This window comes from Apiospora phragmitis (genome assembly GCF_038363925.1).
Source record: "Apiospora phragmitis strain CBS 135458 chromosome Unknown utg000009l:1.0-1189150.0:1.0-1190623.0, whole genome shotgun sequence".
Taxonomy (NCBI): Eukaryota; Fungi; Ascomycota; class Sordariomycetes; order Amphisphaeriales; family Apiosporaceae; genus Apiospora; species Apiospora phragmitis.
Window position 1 is genome coordinate 264,769 of NW_027117408.1, and position 16,205 is coordinate 280,973.

Consider the following 16,205-nt stretch of genomic DNA (forward strand, 5'->3'; position numbering starts at 1 on the left):
ATTATTGCGACGCCCGGCTGAGGTTTAATCGCGAGAACTGCGAAAAGGACAAGTACTACTTGAGGCGCATTATCCACGTCTCAGAGATTTGATGAAACGAGTTGCGGTAGGAGATGCTGCTGCCCACGAGCTTGCACATTTTCAAAGGATTATCGATCAAATAACCGCCGATTATAAGAAAAGGGGAGGTCAACAGGGACCCTCAGCAGATCGATTAATCGTTAATGGCCGTACTCCTCATCGACGAGGAGATACGATGGTGACTGACTTATGTAACGGGCCATCGACGACTCATAGGCTACCGATTCCCAAGAGTCCCTAGTAGCCAGCAACGACCATCATATTATGCCTGCCAACGAGTACGAGAACGATATATTCAACCTCCGAGTAGTTAGAGTAGAACCATACCAGAGTCTCCGTGATAAGCACTTGGTGGTCTCAAGAAAGGTAGAGGATATAAGCCGATGCACAGCGAAACGGAACTAGGAGAAGTAGCGGAATTGACTCGAGCATAAATGCGGGCATAGTAAAAACAAATCATCGGAATAAAGGTGATAAGTCTGCGATATTAGGAAATAAACTACTAGATTCGCCAAATCCTGCCTTTGGAGTCGTGGGTTAACAACTGTGATTCATGATATTGTAAAAAAGAGGTGACCCTTCGTGTTAAACAAAGAGGCTCGAAAGAAAGAAACGCATATGGAAGCCATAACCCGTGAAATTGGCCTTGGAGACTAACCACTAGATACGCTGGTCCTTGATTGGAACCGAATGTCTTAGCCAGCTCTTATTCCACCATGCCGGGCTCTCCAGAAGGTAGTCTGGAGAAACACGCGAACGACTTGACCATGCCTTGTAGGTGGTAGAGCTGGAGATCCCAGCTCCTGTAGTCTGTCCCCGGGAAGAAGAGCGCCTTCGCGTCCCCGGTGGTGTTGCCAACCTTGAGATCGCAGTCCGTAGCTGGCTGGCAGTCGGCTTCGGTGGCAGGGGTGATGGCAGAGCAGGGTTTGCTGCGAGGACGAAGTCAGCGGACACGGAACGCTTCAATCTGCCTTACTTGCGCCAGTTGTTCCAGTGTAGGGGAAGGGAGAAAGTAAGCAAGAAAGCAAGGAAAGGGTAATACTCACGTGTATGCGTAGCAATCGTACCAGGTCTGGTGCGGCGTCAAGGTCCGCGCCTGGGTCCACGTCCCGGCCAGGTCGTAGCACTTCTGGAAGGCGAAGGTGTCAGGGAAACAGTCGCCGGTGCCGTTACCGCCGGAGCATAGCTTCATCTGGCGATGGGGTACTCATGTTAGCTCAATTTCAACCGGAGTAGCCGCATTTGATTAGGTAAAAGGGATGTTGGTGCGTTTCAGCTTGTTTGTGGAAACTCGCAAGTAGCAACTGGGGAAGGGCTTCTTCTACGTACATCAGCTCGGCGGGCGCAAGGCTTAGCGTCGTCGCGGGCCTGTAGGTGGACATGGCCACTGCCGTAAGCGGCCTCCGAGCACGCGGCTAGCAGCAGAATGAAGGGTGTAACGAAAGACTTCATAATGAGGGGACGTGGCTGACAACGATAACGAGTGTGGATCGATTGAATGAATGTCTTGTCTAACTTTTGGAAACCCGAGCCAAGACGGGCGCCGTGGAAGCTTATAAGCCTACTGATCCAGATCGCTTATCCCTTCTGCTGTTGGCAGTTGGTTCTCTGCTGTTGGCTCTCTATTAATCAAGGGGCGTGGGGGATCTGCAAGAAGGATGTGGCGTAGGTTTCATGAGCGACGAGGTGCAGTTCTCTATTTACCGCCCTTACATTCAGCGGCAGCCGACTCTTCACAGCCCGTTACAATGCCGAATCTGCCCCCATATCACAGCTATTCTTTTGAAGCGCCTCCGTCGAATGAGCTGCGGTCATGAAGCGCTGGGAGGCTTGTTCCGAGGGGGCGGGCAGTTTTGGGGGAAACCTCCCGTCAGCCCCCCTTGACCCCGGCTTCTACCCCCTGTTGATTCTCGAGCTAGCAGAGCTTTACTCAAGGCCAACTGGCGATTCCTCCGGTCTACTTGATTGGCTAGTTATCTACCACACAGCATCCGAGCGTAAGCCGTCGTTTTTGTCCCTCGTTAATCTCCCCCCTTGCTTCAATAATTTCCCCGCATCCTGTTGAGTTCAAGCCTTGAATATCATCTCGCTTAAGTACTTGCTGAGAGATGGTAGAACCCAAAGATGTTGGATGGGCCGTTCGAGTTGCAATTGCCCCCTTTACGCGATAGACCATATGTGGCAGTTTGGGAATATGGAACTTTTCAGCGGGGATGTTCAAAATATATCTGTACTGGTCAAGAGATTCTTAATATTTATGGCTGAATATTTGAATGAATTTGGATATTATATACAGAACTTGCTAGGTCCGTTGCGAAGAGGTCAGTCATGGTCTTCTAGCGCCGAGCAGAAGGCCTCTTGAGGAGTACAAATAGCCCGAGGTAAGCCCTGTGGAAACGTTAGTTATAGGCCCGTAAGGAATATGATGACTGGGTTGGATTTACACGACACCGGTGAAACATAGACCGGAGATGACTCCAAAGCCCATCAGATACTTCGGCGAGTCTTTGGACGGGAACAGGTACGATCCGTAGATTTGGGCTAGGTTTCCCTGCAATGCCCAAGTTAGCTCATGCCAAGAGACAACAGTAGTTGCGGGCAACGGTCACATACCATGGCGTTTACGAAAGCAAGGCTGATACCACGAACTTCGGCAGTCATTGTCGTGAAGGTGGAGCTCGCGCTGTAATTGGAAAGTCAGCTAACTGCATGATCCGATGACACTAAACCAGGATTAATCGCCGGGGTCGACTTACTATGCCAGCGAGAGACCGTTGGAAGCCCATAGGCCAGAAGCCATGATGACTAGCAGAGTATACCGGGCCTTGAAGTCGTACACGGCGCATGTAATGATGGAACAAAGACACGCCACGCCCATGGCGCAGCCCAAGACTAATCCTCTCCAGCGAGGGTACTTGTCCATGTAGTAAACGACAACTATCGTTACGACGAATGCGCAAACATCTAAGAATGGAATGTTAGCATGGCTAAGCAACGGCGGTACATTGGAACGATTGGATTACTTACAGATAGGGATAGTCATGTATTGACTAAATAAGAACACACAACATGTTAGTCAAAGACCCCTAAAAGAAATAAGAGAAAATAATGGAACTGATAGAATACATACGCGTTGACAGTCGAGTAACCAAGACCGGCCACCAGAGTAGGGTAGAAGTAGGACAGCGTGGACGAGCCGACGACGGCCATGTAGCCGACGACGAACAGCCACACCTTCCAGTCGGTGAGGGCGACCTTGAGGGCCTGGAAGTGCAACAGCTTGGGCCGGTCCTCGCCGCCGTCGAGGTGCGAGGGGTCGGCCATAAGGCGGCGGATGGCCAGCTCGCGCTCGGCGACCGAGAGGCGCTTGGTGTTGGCCGGGAAGTCCATCAGAATAAACGAGGCGATGAGGGACCAGCCCGCCGTGGCGGCGCCCTCGACGATGAAGAGCCAGCGCCAGCCGGCGAGGCCGTGGGCGCCGTCGAGCCCCTTGGTGATGGAGCCCGCGATCAGGCCGCCGAAGGCGCCCGACAGGATGGCGGCCGAGATGTAGACGCCGAAGCGGCGGGCCTGCTCGTCGGGCTTGTACCAGCTCGAGAGCAGCAGCAGCATGCCGGGCGCGAAGCCGGACTCGAGCAGGCCGACGAGGACGCGCAGGCCGAGCAGGGCCTCGTAGCTGTGGATGAAGGCCATGCCGACGGTGGCGCAGCCCCAGAGGAACATGATGGCGGGCAGGAAGATGGAGGGCTTGGTCCGGGCCAGGATCATGTTGGAGGGCACCTCCCAGAGCACGTAGCCGACGAAGAAGACGACGAGGACGATCGAGTAGCGGTCCGAGGTCAGGTCGAGGTCCTTGTCCATGCCGGCGATCTTGGCGTTGCCGATGCTATGGGTGGGAATAGAGTCAGCGTTGTGGTCATAGCACGGATTTCATGACAGTCATGATGATGAACGATTCACGGTGCTAATCTGCTTACTTTGTCCTGTCCATGTAGCTCAACAGATACATGATCCACATGGTTGGTAGGATGTAGAGATCAATCTTGCGAACCAGCTTTCGCTCCTCCTCGGTGTCGGGCACATAGGCCTCGGCGTATTCATCTTGGGCCTTGGGGCTCTTCATTTTTTCGGAATCCACGAACTCTTCGTGCTCTCCCGAAGCCTTGTCTGACTGTTTGATATCCATGTTGGGGGCTTGGCGGCTCATATAAGGGAGTAGAGATGGAAGACCGCCGTCAAAACAGCTTGAGGTATTATTTGTGAGTGGATTGTAGAGACGAGGTTCGAGTTATCTGCATTCAATAGACGCAGCCAAGTCTTTATAATCAATTCAGCCTTCGATTTCTGATAAGATGGCCACAAGCTTACAAGACCGGCTACTAGGTCAACGGACGTAATCCCGCCTCGATCTCCAGATAGTCGGGAATCAGAAATCTGAACCTCCCAAGATTTCCCATTTCCCCATACTATCTTTCTACCCCAGTCTCCATCCTGATCCACCATGGTGTGGTAATAATTCTCCCACACGGGGTACAGGGAACCACCCTTGCCCCCCGCATGGTTAACTGACTCGCGCTACATTGCAGCTGAGGTAATGTGTGGAGACGTGGCGCGGGACGAGGTTCTTGACCCATAGGCTGGAGCCCCTTGCCGCGTGTCTCGGCCATCATGGGGGCATCTGGTGACTACCTGTGCCCCGAGACGACGACATACGCTAGCATTATCCACTCTCCGCAACTGGGAACTGCACTATTGCTAACGCGGTCGCATAGAGGCGCAAATCCCCCACACAACGTTGGGATGGTGAGCTAGTAGATAGACGCTGCGGTAAAGAAGCGCAGATATATCTTCTAGACTCTTGCGCATCTTGTGGTTGGCAGTTTTTATGACAACCACCTCGACTTGATACCCTCAACTCTCATCACAGCCTGTCTTTCAATCACCAACAAGATTGTCATTTGGATTCATAGAAGCCAGCCTAGAAACTGCAAACCGATCTTCGCATCTCCCCTTCCATACCACATATAATGTCTCCCTCTGCGTTAGACTCAGCTGTGAGCGGCGACGCTCCGGTTGCAGACAACTACCCTTCCACCTTACCCCAAGCCGGCCACAACTGGCAAGTCACTCTCCAAGACAAGGTGATTGCAAGTAAGTATTTCCTTCCCCTTTCCCATCCTAGGACGACGTTGGGCCCAAGCTAATCGCAGTGCCAATTTTCCAGTCACCGGCGCAAACCAAGGCATCGGTCTCGGCCTCGCCGAGGTGTGCCTAGCCAACGGAGCGGGCAAGGTCTTCTCCATGGACATCAGCCAGCCCGGCGACGACTTCGCCGCCCTGGCCAAGAGGAACCCAGGCCGCCTCGAGTACGTGCAGACGGACGTGACGGACGAAGCCTCGGTTAAGAAGGCCATCGATGAGGTGGCGGCGCGGGGCGGCCGCTTCGACGGCATGATCGCCAACGCGGGCGCGACCAAGCACCAGCCCGCGCTCGACTTCACGCTCGAGCAGTTCGAGCGGTTGTACAGGCTGAACGTGACGGGCGCGTGGCTGTGCGCGACGTACGCGGCGCGCAAGTTCATCGAGCTGAAAACAAAAGGTTCGATTGTGTTTACCGCGTCCATGACGTCGTACCGGCCGAACCGCGCGGCGCCCTCGGCGCCCTACGGCGGCACCAAGGCGGCCGTGCGCAACATGGCGCACACGCTCGCGATGGAGTGGTCGCAGTACGGCATCCGCGTCAACAGCATCAGCCCCGGCTTCGTCAAGACGGCGCTCACGTACTACGTCGAGACTAGCCCCGACTGGGACCTCAAGATGAAGTACTACGGCGGCATGCCGCGCTTGGCGCTGCCGCAGGAGCTCGGCGGCGCGTACGTGTATCTTCTCTCGGACACGGCGACGTATACCACGGGTATTGATATCCCCATAGCCGGCATTGTTGGTGCTTGGTAAAGGAAATGAATGGGTTGGTTGCATGATGGAGTTTGGGGGTTTGACATCTTATAAATAGAATGTGTTCAATAATTAGAAGGTACCAGACATAATACCAGATTAAGGCCATTATACATTTCGTCATCGTTTCGTAAAAGCAGCCTGTAGACTCGCGTCCAGTTTTATCATCTGCCAAGTTACTGAAACAGTTGGTTGTATGTATTATGTTCCTCGATTACTAGTCGCTCGGCAGGATCTTTCCGCCTGCACTTCTAAATCAAGTCAAGTCAGCTGAACTCATCAGGCCTCAACTACTCACAACGAGCAGTCATCAATCTTTACTATAGCGGATAATTCATGAATCATGATGAAAACATCCAGGAAGTCAAGTTTTGAGAGAAATCAGTCAAGTCTGTTATACTCAAGCGATTTTTGATTAAACAGCAATTTTACCATGGCCGGATGTCTAGTCTCACAACACCTGGACTCAAATTACAAACACCAGAAAGCGACTGAACTTTCATCAAGCAGTTTATGTATTCATTATTTACTTCGAAACCTCGGAATTCTGGCTATGCTTTCCCCGCCGACCCAGCAACGTCCATCTGCCACTCCATCAACTTCTGTATCTCCTTAGTCCCGTCCTCCATCAACGTCGTCAAGCTAGCCGTGGCCGCCTGCTTCTTGATGTACGCGAGGTAGTCGTCCAGCACCAACTTGTTGACGTTGATCTTGCTGCAGCCGCCCTGGATGCACCGCTTCATCACGTCTTCGGGAAAGTCGTTAGTACCGTGCAACACAATACGCACATCTGTATCCTTCGAGGCCGCCAGCTTGGCCCGGATCGCGGCCAGCCGGTCGTACTCGAGCACGGGGCCCCGCGCGCCGTATTCGCCGTGCACGTTGCCGAAAGCGGGCGCGAGGAAGTCGATGCCCGTCGCCACGAAGTCGTCGACCTGCTCGGGCGTCGTCAGCGCGCCCTCGAGGTCCGTCGTGTCGGCGATGCCGTCCTCGCCGCCCTCGATGCGGCCGGGCTCGGCCTCGGTGCAGATTTTGTGCGCATTGCAGAACGCGACGAGCTCTTTGGTTTTCGCGACGTTCTCCGCCATCTCGTAGTGGCTCATGTCGACCATGATGGAGTCGAAGGGCAGGGTCGCGGCCGCGTGCCGGATCAGGGCCGCGTCTTGCGCGTGGTCGAGGTGGATGGCGACGGGGACCGTGGCGGCGCGGGCGGCGTGGGCAGCGGCGTGGACGAGCAGGCCGGCGCTGTAGGTGATGGCCCAGGGGAAGACTTGGATGATGAGTGGCGCGCGCTTGGCCTCGGCGGCTCGGATGAAGGCGAGGATGCACTCGATGTTGTATCTGCAGCGAAGGTATGTTATAACAGCCAGAGAGTTGCTCCAGAAACAGAGCTGGATTGGCTTGACCTACGCTATGGGCGCAACGACGCCGTATCCGCCTTTCTCGGCATCCGAGAGGATCTTGTAAGTCCTGTTGTCCTTTTTCCACTCCATTTTTCCAAATGACTTTTCGTGCTGGTTACAATTTGCTTAATCAACTCGGTGTATAATCAGGTTGCGAGTCTCAATTGTCATTGCTCATGGGCAGCTTCCAAAGTCCCAACAAAGTCGGGCATGTCGCATCGTTAGAGCTCGTCGTCATAATGCATTGCGATTCGGACGAAGCCCGAAATGCCTTGCCGGGGCTCCCCAATCCAAAATGGCATGGCCCCTTGCCGCCCCCTCCCATCGTGCATGATGACCCCCCAACTTCGTCAGGGGTACGGAGTAAGTGGAAAACCATATCTCGCCAAGTTTGCCCCGCATGCGAGGTATGTGGGGCATCCCTCGCGTCTCGAGGCATCGCGGCTAACGTCCACAGCCCAATGATGGCCCCCCCTTAGCTTGCAGGCGAAAAGGGACATCAGCCGCGGTCTCATGACGTGCGAAAGAATTCAGCAATGCGAATTAGCATAATAGCCTCAACACCACCCCCGCATCGCAGCTTAGTGAACTATTTCTTAAGTAATCCTACCCTACCTACACTACCCTACCGAATCTCGGTACTGCCAATCAATCATCAGCCCATATCACACATATTACATATCTTGTCTAATTACTACCCCATATCCAATTATCCAAAAATGACATCGATGAACAATACCAACAAGCTCCGCATCGCCATCGGCGGCGACGACGCCGGCTTCGAGTACAAGGCCAAGCTGGCGGCGGACCTGGCGGCGGACCCGCGGGTGGCCGAGGTCATCGACGTCGGGCCCGCCTCCCCCAGCGACAAGACCGCCTACCCGCAGTACGCCATAGCGGCGGCCGAGCTGGTGGCGTCGGGCAAAACCGACCGCGCCCTGCTCATCTGTGGCACGGGGCTGGGCGTGGCTATTAGCGCCAACAAGGTGGCCGGCGTGCGCGCCGTGACGGCCCACGACAGCTTCAGCGTCGAGCGCGCCGTGCTGTCCAACGATGCGCAGATCCTCTGCCTGGGACAGCGGGTCATTGGGCTGGAGCTGGCGAGGCGGTTGACTAAGGAGTGGCTGTAAGTTTTTCTCTCTTCGCCTTCTTCTTTCCTTCTTTTTCTTCTTCTGCAAATCAGCCCATTTATGCGAGGAAAGAGCAGACCTACTGACACCTCGATAACAGTGGTTACACCTTTGATCCCACATCGGCATCAGCGGCGAAAGTGCAGGCTATCAACAACTACGACATGCAGCGCTCACATCCCATGGCTGCGGTATAATGATGATAAAGAGAGGAAACTGGTTCTGCTAATTACGTCACTCGAGCCCACTCGGTTATCAGATCACCGCGAAGTGGCGACATGGGCCAGCCCGTCCGGGCTTCGCAGGCGTCAATCAGGGACAGTATGGCCTTGCGTTTCTCTACGTCTTGAACGCATAGCCCGGCTAAAGTATGTTTTGTAAGAATTAGCCACAGGCGAACACGTGTCTGAGAAAATTTGGGAAATTGGGAAAGCACGGCGTTTTGATAAGTACTTGACGACACACATAGTAATACACTCACCTCCAAACAAGCATTGGGCAGACATGATCTGGCTTCCTTCGTCCCGTAGCGCCATGGCGATACCGCAAATCGTGTTTACGGCATCGTGCAGAATCTTTTGTGTTTTGAGATAGCCGTCAAACCCGGACGAGACGACCGGGCGATATAATGTGATAAGGATCCGGATGAAGTTGTAGATCTGCATTGAGACGGCGAACCGAGGAGGGTGGATCCATATCGGAGTGAACACGCTCTGGGGATCGGCCGCGGGCGTCGGTAATTCCTGGAAACCAGGCCCCAGGAACATCTTCCAGCGGTTGAGCTCCGACAAGAGGGCTTCCCCAGGTAGGCTCTCCTTTGTGCAGAGTTGTCGCCGCTACTGCTGTTGCTGCTGCTGTCGCTTTTGGCGCAGTAGTTGACCGTCTGGGACAGGAGGTATACGATGCGGTTGGCCAGCTCATCCTGCCTCAGGTCTGGGTAGTCCACCAGCGGGCGCCAGAACGAGAAACACCGCCGCCGTTCCCGGAAAGCCGCCCAGATGTCTTGGCGGAGCCAGGCCCACCACACGGACTGCCGCAGGCCGCCCGACACGCCGTTGACGTTCTGCGAGCGCTGGATCCAGAAGACGCCCTTGAGGTGGCGCTTCCAGTTGCTTTTGGCCGAGTCGAGCATCTCATACGTGGAGATGACCACTTTACGTAAACCACCGCCACCGTTCGATGTTAGCATGCGCGATGGTCCTGTCTGTCTACCCGGGGAGAAGGGATGATGTCTTACGGGCAGTAGCTAGAAGCTCTTCTGAGTGAGTATATGATTCGTACTGCAAAGCAATCTGGAGATAATGGAGTGTCTCGTAGTAGTACTGCACAGCCATGCTGGATGGTTCTGGATCTGACGATGACGTAGGGGCGGCGGATGCACCGGCAGCTTGTATGGATGTTGCACGATGTCGCGCGCATAATGCCAGTATAGCTTTGCACAAGCCGACATTTCTCAACGCAAGTCGGATAGCATGTGTCGAGAAGTGTTTCTGTGAAACATGGTAAGAATAAACGAAGTTACTTGGCCCATCTAGAGGGGGGTCACATACATGGGGATCAAACAAATCCAACTGATGAGTAACAGCAGTTAGCAATCATATTGGGTGCGCTACGATGTAATACCATGATGCGCTTTTGCTTACCCATTGACTGGCCCGCTCAGCAAAGTCTCGGAACAGGTAAGCTTCCTCCGATGTGAGTTTGATATCCTGATCAAGCGACCACGCATGCCGCTCGAACGTGCCCACCAAGGACGGAGCCGCCAGTGATGAGACATCATCTCCTCCAGCGATGGGCTGGTTCTCGGTGCCGATCGGGCGCGACTCGGCATGCGTCTGGCCAGTAGCCGACGACGAGGACGAGTCCTCCTCGAACGGGGCCGGGCTCGGGGCCAGCGAGAAGTTCGCGTCGGCCTGGGCCGCGTCCGTCGCCAACAGGTCGAGCCAGCGGTTCGAGGCCATGTCGGCCGTCAGCTGCTCCGAGGCCACCGTGTCCGGCGAGTGCGCGTAGTGGTACGTCTCGGCTATTGCCATCAGCGAGGGGGCGGGTGGGCCGCCTGCTGCATGTGGGCCGACCGTTGGCGCCGCCGGGGCTGGAGGAGGAGGAGGAGGAGGAGGAGGAGGAGGATGTTGTGGTGATGAAGTGTCCGTCATCATCTGGAAAAGATTGGACTCCCGTCTCGCTGGCAGAGCAGTCGTCCCAGTCCTCGTCACAGTACCTGCCGAAAGGGATGGGTCGATGGATTCTTGGCTATATTGCCGCGACGCGGCGGGGTTCCGGCTTGGTTCTTCGCTGTAGACACAATTGCGGTTCGCGAGAGAGCAGGACCCGCATGTCGGCACTGCCGTGTCGTCATCAGCTGCATGTAGACCGCTCAACTTGATAGGGAAACATACGATTCTCGTCACATTTCTTGTGTCTAGACCGACAGGTTAAGCTAATTACAGATAGATAGATTCAGCTATGACTTCTTTCTACTATACTTGAGGAGTGCTATTGAGGATTGGTGCCTACCATCCAGTTCTAGTGCGAAGCCCTCGCGACCTCGACTTGCGCATCCGCTTTGGCTTCGAAGACTGAGATCCATCATCCGTTTCCAGACTCCGAGTCGGAGTATTGCGGCTATCCATGTTATGCTTCGATAGTACGGGCGTTGGTCTGAGCCTCTAGAGCTCGGCAAATGGCGTCTAAGGGATAACAATGAAACAACAACAAACGGGCAATCTAATGGTGATCATGTGGGCGCGGATGTCGGGCGAAATGGGGGAAGTTGAGAGAGGGGGAGAAAGAAGTTCTCGTCTCGGGGGCTTTGGTCAGAAAAGCCAAAAGGGGCATTGATGGTTTGGAGAAATGGGCCCGCAGGGGGGAGCGGCCCGCACCAGCTCCAATGTGTGCAAGTGTGAAGCAGCCAGAATGGCAACTGACTCGCGCACTAAACAGCGCACCGTCGTTACGATTACCCGCACCCCCATCCGGAGATTCCTGGCTTGGCAATGCAGCGAGATGGATCTAGACTGCATAGACTGTACCATACGTCGCATTATCTGCCGGCCACTATCCGCGCTCTCCCTCCTAGTCAAGAGCACTGGTCAGTTGCCGCCGATTGACTCGGAACGCGGGTGTGTGTCCAACTCTAGTTGAAATCAATGGTCTTGTGGGTGGACTCGAGCCGCGGCCCCTTGGGCTAAAGCGGAAACGAAGGGTCTGCCATGGAAACAACTCGTACGCTCGTGATCATCATGAAAACAGGAGGCAATGTTGCTGATCCACGATGGGAAGATGCATCTCAAAAAGGGCTTGGAGTACGTTCACACCTTGAGGGTTGATGATGTCCAATGTAGCATGCTAGGTGTGACTGAACTTGAAACGTCCTGAAATTGGTTTTTGTTTTTGTTTCCCTCACTCACCACCACCACGTCTCATTCGAACAAGGAAAACACCTCCATTTGCAGAAATGTCGGACAAACACTTCTTTCCGTACGTACCCGAACAATCAATTGGCGACACGGGGTGTTTTGCTAACAGTCTTTCGTTGCTTACTCCAGGGAGACTGCAGCCAATACCCTGGTCCCCAAATACCTGAGGGCCTTCACCGCAGCGAACCCGCACCTGGGCCTCATCCAGTCGGAGCGGGTCGTGTACGAGAAAGGCCATGACCGGGGAACGGTCTCGGTCATCTCGGGCGGCGGCAGCGGCCATGAGCCCGGGTGGTCCGGGTACGTCGGTCAAGGCGCCCTCGCAGCGGCAGCATGCGGTGACATTTTTGCGTCGCCCAGCACCAAGCAGATCCTCGCGGCCATCCGGGCCACTCCGTCCGACAAGGGGCACATCCTCATGATCACCAACTATACCGGCGACAAGCTGCACTTCGGCCTCGCGGCCGAGCGGGCCAAGGCCGACGGCACGTGCAAGAACATTGCCGTCATCCCCTTGACCGACGATGTGTCGTTGGGGAGGAGTAAATCCGCCGTGGTAGGCAGGAGAGGCATGCCTGGGCACATTATCCGTAAGTTTTCAATCCTTTTTTTCTTTTCCCCATTGGCAAGACCGGCGATGAGGAAGTAAAAGTATATCACTGACAGAAGTTCTGAGCAAACAGCCGCCAAGATTGCCACAGCCGCGGCAGCCAAGAAGTACCCGTTCGATCGGTGCGTCAAGCTAGCGCAAGCGGTGAACGCCGAAGTTGTTTCGATAGGCTCCGCGCTCGACCACTGCCACGTGCCGGGTAGGGCCAAGCACGAGACCCTTCCCGCCGATGTCGTCGTAGTCGGTGCCGGTATCCACAACGAGCCGGGCGCCCAGAAGTTGAGCCCATTCCCTCCAGTAGAGGACCTGATTAGCCACTGTCTCAAGCTCCTCTGCGACCCGAATGATGCCGAGAGGGCCTTCGTCAACTTCCACAACGACGACGCGGTAGTGTTACTGATCAACAACTACGGCGGTGTCAGCAATTTGGAGCTGGGTGCATTGACAGACGAAGCGATGGTGCAGCTGGGTCGGACGTGGAACATCAAGCCTGCAAGAGCCCTATCGGGTTCGTTTGAGACATCGCTGAACGGGCCTGGCTTCTCTATCTCCCTCTGCAACCTCACCAACGCTGCAAACGAGGTCTCCGCCCCTGTCGAGGAGCTGTTAGATCTTTTCGACATGAAGACTAGCGCAGCCCACTGGCCCAATGTCTCCTCCCCCAAGTCATACGAAACGCAAACCGACGACAGTGCCGGTGCGAACATGGAAAGCAAACAGGAGCTGACGCATGAAAACGATATTAAAGGTAGGTGATTTCCACAGGCGAACAAGCAGTCGAGATCAGGTTACATTCGGAAGCTAACCAGATACCAACAAATCAGTTGCACCCAGTCTGCTTGACGCTGTGATCCGATCAGCCTGCTTGGCGGCCATTGCTGTGGAGCCAAACCTTACGAAATGGGATATGATCATGGGTGACGGAGATTGCGGCGAGGCAGTACAAGGCGTTTCAGAAGGTGAGTACCCTTGCTTTTCACACGACCTCATCCGCCTTAGAGCTTCTTCTGATCTTCCATGTGGCAGACATGATCGCGATACTGGACCGCGGTGAAAACAAGGAAGGCTCCATCATGAAGTTCCTCCTGGCCACGGCCGACGCCGTGGACAACATGGGCGGCAGTCTGGGCGCAATCTCAGGCATCCTCCTCTCCGCCTTCACCTCGGCCCTCCAAGAAGCCGTTCAGCGCAACGGCCAATCCGCATCACCATCACCAGCCTCGTCTTCCACGTACGCCCAGGCCCTAGCCCAAGCCGTCGAGACCCTCAAAAGGTACACGGGCGCGCGCGAGGGCGATCGCACCGTCATGGACGTGCTAATCCCCTTCGCGAACTCCTTCGCGCAGACGGGCGGCGACCTCGCGGCGGCGGTGGGGGTGGCGCACGAGAAGGCCGAGGCGACGCGGCACCTCAAGGCCAAGTTCGGGCGCGCGTCGTACGTGGCCGAGGCGCAGGGGCAGGCCATCCCGGACCCGGGCGCTTGGGCGTTTTACGAGTGGGTGGCGGGCATGCAGCGGGCTATTGAGCAGCAAAGCTAGGACGAACAGCACGCCTATGAGTTTTAGGCAAATGTATATCATCATCTTCTTATGGGGCAGTTCAAGCTTGTAGATGATAAATCCAACCAATGGATGTTTCATGATAATGCTATTGGCTGCCCAGTATTTATCCACGTTTTAATCATATCCCTCGTCATTGTTTTCATATCATGTCATCATCCACATGAGGTCAGGGTGAGGATCCAATCTCTAGTCCATCCGCAACGCCTCCTTGAGCTCCCTGACGATGAGCGCGTTCATCCTGTCCTTCTGCTCCCACTCCGGCGTCCCGGGCTGGCACGTCTTGTCGAACGCATGCGGCATCCCCTCCATGACCTCGTGGACGACCTTGCGCTGCGCATCCTTCTTCAGCCTGGCGGCCAGCGCGTCCGCCTCGGGCGCGCAGTTGTCGCCGCCGCACGTGACGATGACGACGTGCTCCGGGAACAGCGCCGCGTCGGCGCGCCCGGGCGAGCAGCGCGGGTCCCCGCGCGTCGCCGGGTCGGGCGCGTAGCACTCGTCGAAGAGCTCGGCCATCTGCGGCGGGATGGGCCGGACCGGGCGCGCGACCTGCTTTCTTTCTTTCGGCGGGACGGACAGGTCCGTCGGCGGGTAGACGGCCACGACGACGGGGATCCGCAGCTGCTTCAGGGCGTCATCGGCGGCCAAGGTCACGAGCAGGAAGGTCTGCGTGAACGCGGCCACGAGCGCGAGCAGGCCGCCCGCGCTGAAGCCCGAGAGGGCGACGCGGGTCACGTCGTAGACGGCCTGCTGGGACGCGAGCCAGCGCAGGGTGTCCTCGGTGTCGTGCACGGCGGCGGGGTAGGGGTCCTCGGGCCCCTTGCGGTAGTCGGCGTCGAGGACGACGAGGCCGGGGATCTCGCGGGCCACTTGGGCGCAGAAGGGGCGGTCCTGGCCGAACATGTGGAAGACCATGCCGCTACCGTGCCAGTTCACGAGGACAGGCACGGGGCCCGTCGTGGCAGCGGTATCCTTGGCGGTGGAGCGGTAGAGGCGGCCTTCGATGGTGCGGCTGCCGTTGCGCGAGGGGATCTGTACGGGTGTCTCCTCGACGCCTTCTAGGACCTCGGCGAGGTTCTCGGGTTGGGCGGCCTTGGCGGCGTCGAATTGGATGCGGACGGCGGCCACGGCGGCTTTGAGCTCCTCATAGCGTGCGGGGGTATGGCCAGCCATGATAGCGAGAGTTGATTGTTTCAATAAAACGGCGATAGATCAATCCAGAAACCGCGGATCTATCAATTCTTCTTAAACGATATAATATCAAATTGAAGTTGAGTTAGTAAGAACGTTATATACAGCCGAAATAGTAATGGTTTAGAGAAGTGGTCGTGGAATTCAAGTCTGCTGGTCCACTTTTAGTTCTTTCCGAATCCACCGCGACGGAACTGTTTACTCGCGCTCTCGTATAATATAGTTGACCCCCTTATCACTTATATTAGCCGGGGGGTTAAATTATTTTAGCGTTCTTTAATAAGTAGGGCGCTTTAAATGTAACCTCGGGTTAACTTTTTATATATTAAACTTATATTAAATAGAAAAATTTAAAACTTAATATATTAATACTTTAATATTTAATTAATTTAAATCTTTTTTTAATTTTATTTTAATTTTATTTTAATTTTAAATCTTTTTTAAAAAAGTACATGTTTAATATATACTTAATATATATTTATATAATATATATTTAATATAAGCTTAATATTTAAAAAGTTAATATATAAGTTAAATTTAAAGCGCTTTATTTATTAAAGAACGTTAAAATAAATTTAACTCCCCGGCTAATATAAGTAATAAGGGGGTTAACTGAAACCTGTCGTATAATAGGCATAACCTCGTAAACGCCGGTTTTAAGCAAGTTTCGTAACTGCGCGCACCCGACAACCATCTTCCAAGAGCTTATACCATGCTTGAGCTGAAATACATGTGAGTCTTTTCGAAATGCGTATTGACAGCCAATTGGGTCGTTTACGAATCGAACTTCATGACAGCTGACAGCTAATTAGCCGCTAAAATCGGGGGAATCCGCATCCACCCAGGTCCGCCAGCTTTAC

At 54.7% G+C, this 16,205-nt stretch overlaps 8 protein-coding genes across 8 annotated transcripts; 3 read left to right on the forward strand and 5 right to left on the reverse strand.

Moving 5' to 3' along the window:
* Window positions 1-787: 787 nt before the first annotated feature.
* On the reverse strand, window positions 788-1,533 carry PG994_009583 (uncharacterized protein; the record flags this gene model as incomplete). Its single annotated transcript, XM_066860992.1, has 3 exons — window positions 788-1,010; window positions 1,128-1,267; window positions 1,411-1,533. The coding sequence occupies 3 exons, from the start codon at window positions 1,531-1,533 to the stop codon at window positions 788-790; spliced, it is 486 nt and encodes a 161-aa protein (XP_066713162.1).
* An 884-nt stretch (window positions 1,534-2,417) lies between these two features.
* PG994_009584 (vitamin H transporter) lies at window positions 2,418-4,267 on the reverse strand (the record flags this gene model as incomplete). Its single annotated transcript, XM_066860993.1, has 6 exons — window positions 2,418-2,469; window positions 2,526-2,632; window positions 2,695-2,764; window positions 2,838-3,045; window positions 3,109-3,131; window positions 4,059-4,267. 6 exons carry the CDS (start codon window positions 4,265-4,267, stop codon window positions 2,418-2,420), a joined length of 669 nt encoding a protein of 222 aa, XP_066713163.1.
* An 841-nt stretch (window positions 4,268-5,108) lies between these two features.
* PG994_009585 (uncharacterized protein) lies at window positions 5,109-6,036 on the forward strand (the record flags this gene model as incomplete). The annotated part of the gene is made up of 2 exons (XM_066860994.1): window positions 5,109-5,232; window positions 5,306-6,036. 2 exons carry the CDS (start codon window positions 5,109-5,111, stop codon window positions 6,034-6,036), a joined length of 855 nt encoding a protein of 284 aa, XP_066713164.1.
* A 551-nt stretch (window positions 6,037-6,587) lies between these two features.
* Window positions 6,588-7,529, reverse strand: PG994_009586 (uncharacterized protein; the record flags this gene model as incomplete). The annotated part of the gene is made up of 2 exons (XM_066860995.1): window positions 6,588-7,377; window positions 7,447-7,529. 2 exons carry the CDS (start codon window positions 7,527-7,529, stop codon window positions 6,588-6,590), a joined length of 873 nt encoding a protein of 290 aa, XP_066713165.1.
* Window positions 7,530-8,158: 629 nt separating this feature from the next.
* On the forward strand, window positions 8,159-8,766 carry PG994_009587 (ribose 5-phosphate isomerase; the record flags this gene model as incomplete). The annotated part of the gene is made up of 2 exons (XM_066860996.1): window positions 8,159-8,565; window positions 8,670-8,766. The coding sequence occupies 2 exons, from the start codon at window positions 8,159-8,161 to the stop codon at window positions 8,764-8,766; spliced, it is 504 nt and encodes a 167-aa protein (XP_066713166.1).
* A 32-nt stretch (window positions 8,767-8,798) lies between these two features.
* On the reverse strand, window positions 8,799-11,199 carry PG994_009588 (uncharacterized protein; the record flags this gene model as incomplete). The annotated part of the gene is made up of 8 exons (XM_066860997.1): window positions 8,799-8,932; window positions 9,051-9,365; window positions 9,410-9,777; window positions 9,851-10,059; window positions 10,120-10,140; window positions 10,213-10,910; window positions 10,966-11,006; window positions 11,084-11,199. The coding sequence occupies 8 exons, from the start codon at window positions 11,197-11,199 to the stop codon at window positions 8,799-8,801; spliced, it is 1,902 nt and encodes a 633-aa protein (XP_066713167.1).
* An 824-nt stretch (window positions 11,200-12,023) lies between these two features.
* PG994_009589 (uncharacterized protein) lies at window positions 12,024-14,133 on the forward strand (the record flags this gene model as incomplete). The annotated part of the gene is made up of 5 exons (XM_066860998.1): window positions 12,024-12,046; window positions 12,115-12,575; window positions 12,669-13,343; window positions 13,405-13,554; window positions 13,595-14,133. The coding sequence occupies 5 exons, from the start codon at window positions 12,024-12,026 to the stop codon at window positions 14,131-14,133; spliced, it is 1,848 nt and encodes a 615-aa protein (XP_066713168.1).
* Window positions 14,134-14,343: 210 nt separating this feature from the next.
* On the reverse strand, window positions 14,344-15,327 carry PG994_009590 (esterase/lipase; the record flags this gene model as incomplete). The annotated part of the gene is made up of 1 exon (XM_066860999.1): window positions 14,344-15,327. One exon carries the CDS (start codon window positions 15,325-15,327, stop codon window positions 14,344-14,346), a length of 984 nt encoding a protein of 327 aa, XP_066713169.1.
* Between the last annotated feature and the right edge of the window lie 878 nt (window positions 15,328-16,205).